This window comes from Podarcis melisellensis, assembly GCF_964234715.1.
Source record: "Podarcis melisellensis genome assembly, chromosome: 7".
Lineage (NCBI taxonomy): Eukaryota > Metazoa > Chordata > Lepidosauria > Squamata > Lacertidae > Podarcis > Podarcis melisellensis.
The window spans coordinates 84,195,093-84,207,438 of NC_138539.1; the positions used below are offsets into that span (position 1 = coordinate 84,195,093).

Consider the following 12,346-nt stretch of genomic DNA (forward strand, 5'->3'; position numbering starts at 1 on the left):
GGTCTGGTTTCATAAGGAATACCTCCCCCTCCCGGCATGTTTCCTGACCCCATTTTAATTAATGTAGACATTCATTTCAGTAAAAGCAACATTGCGTGTTGCGCAGTCTTTCAATATTTGGTTACTCGTGATGAACTTGGAGGGCAAGAATGTTGAGCCTAAATATATTCCTGATATATTCGTTTTTGTTGGGAAGAGGGAAATTCAGTCGTCCTGTTCTGAAGGAGGGTCAATTTCGAATGTGAAGATTATTTGAGGGTTGCATTGAGGAGACTCGTATCATACTCTCCTCCTGGGTTTGTACTGTTTTAGAAGCCACCTTTAAATAAATCACTCGGACAGCAGTAAAGGTTAGTTGACTTTCCCCCAAAAACCTTTTATCAAACCTTGCAGCTGCTTTCACCGAACTGAATTCCTCCCTTCTCCAAGTGCAAATTTCTTTATGGCTGTAGTACATTAACTTCCAGAGAGGCACTGAAGCATATTTTCAAAAAGAACACTTGTGGGAAATTGTTCACACTGGGGCGAGTCCCCCCCCCCCACTGCATTCTGTTATGAGTGAAAATAGAAAATAAAGACCTACACACTGTGTTCTCTAGATACAAAGAGACCCTTATTTATTCTTTTAAATGTCAGAATGGGGAAAACGGGTTATTATTGTTCACACGTCTCTGGATGCAGCAGATGGGCTATTTAAAGAAACGTTTGCTTGCTTGCCAATGTGGCTGAGCTGGGAAGAGATCCGAAAACTGACTGACATTGTGAGTGTAATGCAAAGTCTAGAAAACAAGGAATGAGTCCAAACGCCAAATCATGAAGAAATCTTAAAAAAATAAGAGTACAGCCCTTCAGGGTCTTAGGGCACAGAAGTAGAAATGCTACCATTTTCCTTTAAAAAATCAACCTTCCCCATAGATTTTCTATTTGTCATTGAATTGCACATAAGAAAAAGGTTGTAAGAAATTTGTAGAAAGTGTATTTTGCATTTTACATCCAATTCTTAAAAAGCCTTGTTCACACACTGCTTTGTTGTTTCTTCAGCTCATTCTCTTGTGTATCACAACACATACAGTCTCACATGGGGAGGGTGACTGTTTCAGCAAACAACCACCTTGCGTTATTATTTTCCCGGGAAAGAATGTTAATTAATGTTAAATCTTAAAACATTTTCTAGCTGAAGATATTCTGCTGACCCGCCTCGTTTTCTGATGTACTACCTGCCTTGCCTCTCTCTCTTAATCCAGAATTTTGAATTGAGACGTTTACGTTTTGAAATACATTGTGAACCGCCTTGAGGATTTGTTGGAGAGGAATGAAATCCACAATATTATTTCTCTCCTCCCCCTGGTTTGAATTTAGCAGATTTAACAAACTGACAAGTAACATGCGCTCCAGAGCCAAGTGATTGTGAGGCATCTTAATACATAACCATGATTCACTCTTGCAACTTACTAAACTAAAACAGAATTTCAGAGTTTGCCATATGTGGATGGTGGTGCTTTCACGCCAGTCTGCTTATGAACGCAATAAAATATTACCATTTGTGTCTCTTGATTCCTCGCATTGCCCCTAAGCTGGTTTTTGTTTTTAAAGTTTCGCATTTAGAGGAAGCTCATGACCTTTACCAGTTTTATGCTATTATCTGTTGCCCTTCCATCATCAGGAACATTGTCATGCCTGAGTACAGCAACATCTCACTGCCTTGGATGGTGGGAAATGATGCTAAGGAGTTTGCTCTGATATTGTACTGCTCTGGCTTTCAGAACAACTCCACATTTTTCTGGCTCATTCAGTGGACAAGGAATGGCTCTCAAGTACCACTTCACTGTGGATGGCGGAGCTCTGTCTATCTCGAGACATTTTGCCGTCTCTTCATAATTGGACAGAGTCAGCATCGTGCTATGCAGTGTTTTTCTCCTACAAGACAAACAGCAGCTTCAGGAGAAACATTTAGATTGGGAAAATCTGATTTGGTTCTTAGCCTGGTCAAATATTTTCACTTAACACAGTCTCAGAAAGTCAGCTGCAACTAAATGCCTCTGGGCATTTTATTTCAGTGTTTGCAGATGCACTGTAGCTTATAATCACAGTTAGATTATACAGAGTAGAAGAAAATCCTTTCTTCTACACAGTGTAGAAGAAAATCCTAAGCTTCTGAAAAACAGTAACGGCCATTCTATTCTAGCAGGCATTTAAATGAAGCTTTGGAGTTTTTAATGAATGATTTTTTATTTTATTTTATTCGTTAATATGCTTTTGCAATTTCTATGTACACCACTTGGAAACATTCATGATTAGGTGATATATAAATAGCTGAAATTATATTATTATTTTTAAAAATGCTACTTGTCCCATGTGTGCAGTACCTTTGATGGGCGAACAAAACACTGCTCACACTGCAGCAAATTCAAGGGTAGATTAACTATCCAGAATTAAACAAATTGGTTTTTCATTTGAAATTCTCGGAAGTTTTCAGATGCCTGTGAGACAGCTGCGAAGCACCCCAGCCCATCAGCCTCCACACCTTAACACTACAGTGGTGCCTCGCAAGACGAAATTAATTCGTTCCGCAAGTCTCTTCGTCTTGCGAGTTTTTCGTCTTGCGATGCACGGTTTTCCATAGGAATGCATTGAAAATCAATTAATGAGTTCCTATGGAAAAAGCCTTCCCCCGACCTCTTCTGGCGGGCGGCATTTTAAAATCGCCCGGGACAGCGGAGGACTTCTCCGCTGTCCGGGGCGATTTAAAAGCCCCTGGGAAGGCAGGCAGGGGGGACAAAGGCTTTCCCGCCCGGCCGCCCGGCTTCGGGACATCGTTCCGATGCCGGGCGGCTGGGGGAGGCTTTCCTGCCCCACCGCCCGGCATCGGGACGATGCCCCGAAGCCGGGCGGGGGGGGGGAGGCTTTCCCGCCCGGCCGCCCGGCTTCGGGACATCGTTCCGATGCCGGGCGGCTGGGGGAGGCGTTCCTGCCCCACCGCCCGGCATCGGGACGATGCCCCGAAGCCGGGCGGGGGGGGGAGGCTTTCCCGCCCGGCCGCCCGGCTTCGGGACATCGTTCCGATGCCGGGCGGCTGGGGGAGGCTTTCCTGCCCCACCGCCCGGCATCGGGACGATGCCCCGAAGCCGGGCGGCTGGGGGAGGCGTTCCTGCCCCACCGCCCGGCATCGGGATGATGCCCCGAAGCCGGGCGGGGGGGAGGCTTCAAAAGCCGTCCGGGGGCTTTTAAATCGCCCCGGACAGTCCCGGGGCGATTTAAAAGCCCCCAGTTAGGCAGGCAGGGGGGGCAAAAGTCTTTGCCCCCCCTGCCTGCCTTCAAAAGCCGTCCGGGATAGCGGGAAGCGCTTCCCTGCTATCCCGGACCGCTTTTAAAATGCTGGCGGTGGGGAGCAAAGCCTTTCGCCCCCGCCGGCCTTCCTGGACCTCTTCTGAAGTCCGGAGGGGGGGGAAGGCTTTGCTCCCCACCGCCAGCATTTAAAAAAAGGTCCCCGAGATTTCCCTATGGGCTTTCGTCTTGCGATGCAAGCCCATAGGGAAAATCGTCTAGCGAAGCGTCGCAAAAACCGAAAAACCCTTTCGTCTTGCGGGTTTTTCGTCTTGCGAGGCATTCGTCTAGCGGGGCACCACTGTACCCTGCATTTCTACTGGAGGCAGAAAACGCAAAGGGAGACTATTAGATCTGTCCGATGTGCACATTACCACATTCATTCTTATTAAGGGACAGAAAATTGTTATGAGTTTTACCAGCTCCAAAAAAGGATCAATGGGAAATGACAAAACATCCTGCTTTTTGCAGCAGACCAGTGGTGACCAAACTTTTTTCAAAGAGGGCCAGATTTGATGAAGTGAAGGGCCATGAGGGCCAACCAAAGTTGTTGAGCTTTATTTAGGGTTGAAGTTGCTGAGGGGTTTTTTTAGGATTTTACCCAGGAAATAAACTGCCACAGGGGCTGGATTAAACCGACCAGCAGGCCGGATTAGGCTCCCGAAATGGACTTTGGACATGTCTGCAGTTGACAAGTTATTCAGTGCAAATCAGTGTCTAAGGAAACTGTAGATGGAAAGTTTAAATTACTGAAAGCTTTTAATGTGGGTGGGGTTTCTTTTTTAAAAAACCCACTAAGGTTTTTACTCAAATGTAGCAGTAATAGGTAGATATGCGCATTTAAGTACAATATATACTCCAATGTAAAGTATAGTACTTATTCCAATTGAAAGCCTACGGGTTGTATTCTGTGCCTTCCATGATCACCACTTACACGTGTAGAAGGCAGCTTCTTCTTCCTATCCTCTCTCCTCTAATCATGTTGAGGGCTCCTCCCTCCACAGAAAACATTGAGGCACGCGTGGGCTTGGGGAGGGAGGCAAAGTCCCTTTACGGAAGCACAAAGTCCACCCGTACAACGCTAGATTCCGCCCAATGTTACTAGAATTAGATCACCCTCTTAAACTCCGCTGAGGTGCTTCCCATATACAACCGACCAGTTACAGGTTAAAAGCAGGCCTCTTCCTAGGCGTTTGACAGCATGGTGGAGGTGAAGATCTGCTGTAGAATCTGTGGGATGTCCTTGGTGTCCATGGCAATAAAGGACCGGCCGGCTGGCAGCGTCCTTTGCAACCTGCAGATCAGGAAAGAGAAAAATACATGATTGCAAATTGTGTCCCACTACAATAAATATGTGGACGTGGGTGGCGCTGTGGTCTAAACCACAGAGCCTAGGGCTTGCTGATCAGACGGTTGGCGGTTCGAATCCCCGTGACGGGGTGAGCTCCCGTTGCTCAGTCTCAGCTCCTGCCAACCTAGCAGCTTGAAAGCATGTCAAAGTGCAAGTAGATAAATAGATACCACTCCGGCGGGAAGGTAAACGGCGTTTCCGTGCGCTGCTCTGGTTCGCCAGAAGCGGCTTAGTCATGCTGGCCACATGACCCGGAAGCTGTCTGCGGACAAACGCCGGCTCCCTCGGCCAATAAAGCGAGATGAGTGCCACAACCCCAGAGTCGTCCGCGACTGGACCTAACGGTCAGGGATCCCTTTACCTTTACACTAAATACATCAAATAATGTTTAAATGCTCTTAAGAAGAAAGTAAAAACTTCCTTCTAAATCTCTTGTACTGTAACTGCAACCTGAAAGACTTGGAAACTTTGGTGGGAGCAAGCGGAAAAAGCTTTGCCTCTGCAAAAGTCTTTCTGCAGCAAGACTCCTTTCTATTTGTGTTTGCTATGTGCTATGCACGTGCGTGGCAGTCGGCACAAAGGAAAGTACAGCATTAACACTCTGGATATTATGGGGCTTGCCCAATGGGATCGCGATAGGGTGTCACCTAAGATGTGGTAAAAGGTAAAGGTAGCCCTGACCATTACGTCCAGTAGTGACTGACTCTGAGGCTGTGGCGCTCATCTCGCTTTACTGGCTGAGGGTACAGCTTCCAGGTTATGTGGCCAGCATGACTAAGCCGCTTCTGGCGAACCAGAGCAGCACAGAAACGCCGTTTACCTTCCCGCCGGAGTGGTACCTATTTATCTACTTGCACTTTGACGTGCTTTCGAACTGCTAGGTTGGCAGGAGCAGGGACTGAACAACGGGAGCTCACCCTGTCGAGAGGATTCGAACTGCCGACCTTCTGTTTTTTGTTTTTTTAATAAATTTTTATTAAGATTTTCACAAATTTTTAAAATAATAAAACATAGAAAAAACATACAACACGTATAATTTCAGATCTTAATTTCTTATAACTTACTTTCCCGACTTCCTCATGCCTCCCCTTTCTGTATTCTCATGTCTAATTAATTGGTCAGCAAATCCTTCCCTTATTTTCAATTTAGTTTTGTTAACCCTCATTTTCTTTAATCATAACCATTGTTGCTATTTAACCCCTAACTTTCTCATCCAGCATCAATCTAACATTCGCTAATTTTTGAATATTTCTTTAGATAGTCTAAACTGCCGACCTTCTGATTGGCAAGCCAATGTGCCACCCACGTCCCATAAGATGTGGGATATACAGCAAATCCATGAGGAAACGTGTTTTGTGTTCCCCAGAGCACAAAACCAATGACTGATTTAAAGTAGAATTTAATAATAATAATAATAATAATAATAATAATAATAATAATAATTTTTATTACATTTCTTAATTGCGAGAGGTAGTCTTTGGAGGCACAGAATACAAGCAGCCCTTTGGTAAGGTAGCATTTTACTTCAACCAATACTGAGTTAAACACACAGCAGAAGAAAGGGCGAATCTCTCATTTGTCACACCGAACTCTGGCACGGGCAGAAGTTTCTGCTTTCTGCAAAGCTCAGCTTGCCATGAGTTCTCTGCCACTCACAGCACAAGAAACTCTGTGTGATGCTAGGCAACCAGCCTGGCCAGAGGGCCAGACCTGAGCAGATTTGTGGCCAACAGAACACATTTTTAAAGAAAACTTATGCCATATGTATTCATGCCATGAAGTCATTGACCTACCTGTCCGCCTGATCTCCTAAGGAGCCTATGAATATGGCAAATGCGTTCACTTTGGGGTTGATGGTCAAGGCTTGAGCAAACCGTGCTGCGGGGATGCCGTACCGCTCAAGGTTGGCATCGCTTAAGACTATGACGAAGTACTCGTCTGCCTCTTCTTTCGCAATCTCCCGAATGGCGTGCTCTGTGCCCTCCAGAGTGTGGTCGCCACTCATACAGAACTGCGCGTGGGCATGCATTATCTGAGGAGGGGGTGAAAACATCAACAAAAAGAGGCACAGAAATGAAAAACAAGGAAGCAAATATTTCGGCACCCATTGAATGGAAAAGCCTATTGCAGGTGAATTCGTGTCCAAATTCTAGTTCAGATGATAAAGCAACTTTTTGAAAGCAAAAAAAGTGAAAAGTGAAAAAGCAAAATGAGATGGGACACACCTCGACATAGCTGTCAACTTACAGATTTGAAAATAAGGGACCAGCAGCCTCGAAAATAAGGGATCAGCAGCCAAAATAAGGAATTTTCTGGGCCTGGGCACAGGTATGTTCAACTTCTGAGCCCCTCCGAGCCAAAGGCAGAAAGCCCAGCCAGCAAGCGGTGGTTCCCACAGTGCAGCAACCCGGCAAAGGGGATGCAGCAAGGAAAACCACCGTCACCTCTCCGCTGGGAAGCTCTGAGCAAAGGCGAGTCCCCAGGTAATGTGGCCGATTTGATAGGCACAAAGCATGCAAGCTCCACCCCCCAGTCGTTCTTAGACTCCTTATTGGGTGAGCAATGCAGCCAAGCAACACAGTTAGAGACTCCCTCCTCCCTGGCTGGGAGGGAGGGAGGGAGGGAGGGAGGGAGGGGAGCTGCTTCCTTTGAAACCCGGGAAATTTAAGGGACATCATCAATAAGGGACAGCAGCAGGACACCGCGCTGGGATAAGGGAGGTTCCCGCCAAATAAGGGACGGTTGACAGCTATGCACCTGGGGGACAAATATGGAAAATAAATGGATCTGTAAACCAAAAACATATCTGTCAGGGGCTCAGGAGCAGAGGCACAAGAAAGGGAGGAAATGGAGAGCGAGGGGGAGGAATCCGAAGGAAGCGTAAGCGATGACAGTGGTCCGAGGTCTCTGAGTCTCTCCAGCGAATCGGAAGATTCACAGAAAGGGGCTCCCATGGTCAGAGCAAGGGGGTGCCTAGGGGGACACCCCAGGAAGAAGGGGCCAGAGGGGACTCAGAGAGCAGCAGTTGGAAATCAGGACCAGCTTCCCCACCAGAGAGCAGTAGGGGGGAGGAGTCCCAGGTATCGGGATCAGGCTGCTCACCGCCAGCGGGAGGAGATGAGTCAGGATTGGACACGCCTCCATCGGAGAGCGGGGAAACGGTCAAGAGGAAGGTTGGAGGCTGGGCGCGCGCGCCAAGTTCAAATGTACAGGCGAGCGGCACAGCAGGTAGCCCGGATAGGGAGCCAGGTCCTAAAGCCCGCCGAAAGGAGGGACAGGAGTCAGGGGGGTCAGCGTCAGAAGAGTCCAGAAAGGAGGAGACCCAGGGGGGCAGAAGGACCCAGAGGAGAAAGGAGCGACGGAAGAGGTGGAGTAAGGCTAGAGTCTTAAACTGGTGTACAGGGGGTGGAGACTCAGACGGAGCTTCGCCGATCTAGGTTCTAAGACGTAGAGCTGCACGCTGCGGCTTGGAAATGGAAACTGAACCTCAATAAAGACTTTTGTACATTATTACTGACTAGCGTTGGTCCTCTGTGAGCTGGGACCTAGAGGCAGCTCTGACAGTATCTCACTGGGAACATAAGATAAGACTTGTGGCGTCGGCTTTCTTAGGCAAACCCCTAGTGGACTGAGAAGGTGGTGGTTGAGTATATGCACCATGTCGACCAAATTGGAATTAAAGAGAACGGCCCTTCATTTCTGACAGCATCGCTCTAGAGCAGAGTAGAAAAAAATGAATGCCATCCATAACAGGCCTTTGCTGGAAGGCTCAAAGCGCATGCAGAAAAACCAGGCGTCTAGCGTTTATTTCAATAGTAAAATATGGGATATGACGCCTTAACAACAAGAGATGAGAATTTGCAGAAAAATAAAATGTTTTGTGGTTCCTTAGAAAAGAAAGGATTTGTGAAGTGTTATCTTCAGTTGACAAGATTCATTATTCGTGTCTATCTCCATGCGCACGCCATTTTTGGAGAAAACCCATTAAATGCGAGAGGTCCAGGTGGTCTGTGAACCCTCTGCAAAGCTCAGATGCATAGAAGAGAACTATAACTACCCACAACAGTAGCAACTGGTGAGAACACCATCCGGACAGGGAAGGAAATCCGTATGTTAAAGGAGGCCGTTCTAGAAAGATACTCCATAAAAACAAATAATATATTGGCAGCCACTGTGAGAACAGGATCCTCGACTAGATGGGCAATTGGCCGAATCCAGCAGCTTCTCCTTACGTTCTTATATTCAGATTCCTACGTGCCAAAGGTGGGGGGTTTTTTTACAACATGTTTATACTTTCACACTCCCTGTCCCGCTTGGTTCTCTTTCCGGGACAGCAGGCACTACACAAATGTCTAAGAATTTCCTCCAGTAAAGGTTTACCTTCAAAATTTCCAATCTATGTTTATTGTTCTTCGGAACATTGTCATTCTGGACCACGGCAATGTTAAAACCATCTCCCGAATGCCCGGTGATGTCATACTGCATGGAAAAGATTTAAACATCATTTTGAGGCATTGTCCCCATAATAAAATGTACGTTTTACCATAAGGCGCCGATCACAGTTTGGAGCCTTGAACCACCATTTGCCACCCACCAATTTCTGTGCTATTAAAAAAAAAAAAAAACCTTGTGCTCACAGGCCAAAGTACAAATTAAGGCTGGAAGAGGCACATTTTATGCCTTTAGTTACACATTCAAATTCTTAATATTGATTGTTCAGCCCTTTTAAGCAAACCACAACAGCATGTGCTTTTCAGCATCAGCTTCCATGGACAGATCAGGCAAATTCATACTGGAATACCAGGGGAAGGGTTATCTTTTAAGCTGTCCAGTCTCTGACTGCCTATATTTCTCTGAATATTAATTTTATTTGACAAGACCTATATGCCACTTAATCAACAAAAACTAAGCAGCTTACATGAGAAATATAAAATAGTCATTTTAAAATTACTGGTAACATTAACGTTAAAACCAAACGGACAAAGAATGCATAAACGTTGTAGTAGACATGTAGTAAAAGCATGATCTGGCCAACAGACATTTAAAATGTTTCCGGATAAGAGAGGGATGTTGAAACCTCTCTTACACAGACAGAAGGCAGTCCAATTGCACCATAAAGACTCACAAATCTTTTGCACCATTAGCTTTGTGGAACCAGAGAGTTGGAAGGGACTCTGAGGGTCATCTAGTCCAGTGTTTTTCAACCTTTTTTGGGCAAAGGCACACTTGTTTCATGAAAAAAAATCACGAGGCACACCACCATTAGAAAATGTTTAATATTTTTTTCTTTAATGGCAAACAAAAACGTTGCGGACCGTTCTCTGCTCAGCGGGGATCGATCTGCTGATCCCCACTGAGCCGGCGGATGACAGCTCCGTCTCTGCACTGTGTCAGAGATGTCAGAGCCCCACTGCTCTCTATGGGGAATCGGATGAGAGCGGACCGCCTGTCCGCTCTCATCCAATCCCATCCGATCTGATCCCCACCCAGGACGGATGGAAAATAGGGTGGACACAGTCCAGCGCCCGCCTAGTGGGCGAAAATTTGACATTTTTTTTAAAAAAAATCTTTCGAATTTTTCAATTTTCCCCACGGCACACCAGGCAACATCTCGCGGAACAGTGGTTGAAAAACACTGATCTAGTCCAACTCCTGCAATGCAGGAATCTTTTTGCCCACTGTGAGACTTGAACCCACGACCCTGAGCGTCTCATGCTCTGTTGATGTATGAAAAGGTCCGGGGGAAAGGAAGGCACATGAGATACCGTATTTTTCATTCTATAGGACGCACCGGACCATAGGAGGGGGAAAACAGGAAAAAAAAATTCTCCCCCTCTCTGCTCAGCGCCCCTTCAGTGAAGCGGCAGGAGAAACGGAGCCCCTTCCATTTCTCCTCCCGCTTCGCTGAAGGGGCGCTGCGCAGAGAGGGAAAACTGTGCAGTGCCTCTCCAGTGAAGCGAAGCCTGGAGAGCAAGAGGGATCGGTGTGCACTGACCCCTCTCGCTCTTCAGGCTTCAGGCGGCCATCTGCAAGCCTTCGGAGCGCGGCGGGAACTCCTGCTGCGCTCCAAAGGCTTGCGGATAGCTGCCTGAAGCCCCCGGAGCGCAGCGGGCGTTCCCACTGTGCTCCGGGGGCTTCAGCAAAAGCAACGCGAAGCCTCCGGAGCGCAGGGGGAGCTCTCCCTCTGCGCTCCGGAGGCTTCGCGTTGCTATCGCTGAAGCCAAGGAGCCTGCATTCGCTCCATAGGATGCACACACACATTTCCCCTTCATTTTTGGAGGGGGGAAAGTGCGTCCTATAGAGCGAAAAATACGGTAAATAAAGCTAAAGTTATATTGATGCAATATGCTGAAGCGTCACTACTACCAACATTTAACATGAGCTTTTAGACACTAAAGCTAGAGGCAAAACGCAATTGATTTTTGTACTCTGCAATGCTCCCAGGTAAGACTGCTTTTTGGTTTCGTAAGGGAAAGAAATGTCTATTCCTTTTGCGAGCAGAAGTGCAGTCTACATATTTCTGCTGGAAATGGTCTACTGGAAAAGCTAATGCTGAAAAGTTAATAGGTTCATGTGCAAATCACCTTAAATTTCTGTTCGTAATTCTCAAAGGCTTCCATAACCATGCAAACAGCTTCCATGGAGCGCTCCAGCCGCCCGTCCACCCCGTTGAAGCGGTACATGCTGCCAGAGACGTCCACGACCAGGCGGAGGCGTTTGGGCTTTTGCTGAGGGCTCCCCAGCTTAAAAAAAGAAACAGCAAGTCACGTTGGTAAAGGGGGTGAGGGAGCTTCAGTCAAAAGGGACAAACAGTTACGTGCTAGCTTGAAGGGCAGATTCAAAGAAATGTTCTAAGGCAAAATTGGTACAAAAGTACCTAGGTGAGGATTGGAACTAAGTGGTTTCTAGCTGGAATGGGTTAAAAGAGTATGAAAAAATGGGTTTATACAAGTAAAAATTTAAGATTGTAATAATTTAAAAATAAGATTTGGGTAGCGTAAAGAGGGAAAGAAATTGTTGAATTAATCATTTGATTTGGAATACAAAAAAGGGAGGTATGAGGAGGTCCGAGAAACAAGTGAATGAAAAATAATGTGATGGAAAGATTGATTGTTTTTAACAATTTTTATTTTGTATTTTTTCTTTTTTCTTTTTCTTTATTTTTTGTAATGTAAAAACCTTAATAAAATTTTTTATAAAAAAAACAAAACAAAAGTACCTAGGTGAACTGGGCACAAATTCTTCTGATTACTTTTTCAGGTACCTTTCTGAATCACTGTTCTAAGAGCAGATGAGCTCCTTCTCTGCTACCTCTGCTTCTTTATTTGTGCATTTAAGAGGGACCCGAAGGAACAATTCTCTGAAAAGTAAGGGTCGGCTCACTGTTTTGTGAATTGCACATGGGCCTCATAAAGGTCGCGGGTGGCGCTTGGGCTTGGGCTTGCCGATCGGAAGGTTGGCGGTTTGAATCCCCGCGATGGGGTTTTTTGGCCCCAGCTCCTGCCAACCTAGCAGTTCGAAAGCACGTCAAAGTGCAAGTAGATAAATAGGTACCGCTCCAGTGGGAAGGTAAATGGCGTTTCCGTGCGCTGCTCTGGTTTCACAAGAAGCGGCTTAGTCATGCTGGCCACATGAGCCAGAAAAGCTGCCTGCAGACAAACATCGGCTCCC

The 12,346-nt window shown here is 46.4% G+C and overlaps 1 protein-coding gene across 3 annotated transcripts in view; it reads right to left on the minus strand.

Annotated features, from left to right (window-relative positions):
• Positions 1–591: 591 nt before the first annotated feature.
• The window catches only part of VWA8 (von Willebrand factor A domain containing 8), a 99,992-nt gene continuing 88,237 nt past the window's right edge, over positions 592–12,346 (minus strand). Inside the window, exons 42-46 of one of the 3 annotated variants that reach the window (XM_081917704.1) lie at positions 11,260–11,418; positions 9,056–9,154; positions 6,469–6,707; positions 4,478–4,618; positions 592–1,914 (exon numbers count right to left, since the gene is read on the minus strand). In XM_081917704.1, the coding sequence (XP_081773830.1) occupies positions 4,510–4,618; positions 6,469–6,707; positions 9,056–9,154; positions 11,260–11,418 (606 nt within the window). In that variant the 3' untranslated portion in view covers positions 592–1,914; positions 4,478–4,509. Of the gene's footprint in view, positions 1,915–2,219; positions 2,423–3,629; positions 4,619–6,468; positions 6,708–9,055; positions 9,155–11,259; positions 11,419–12,346 lie in introns of those variants that run through there. The other 2 variants (XM_081917703.1, XM_081917705.1) reach the window with 2 other exon arrangements.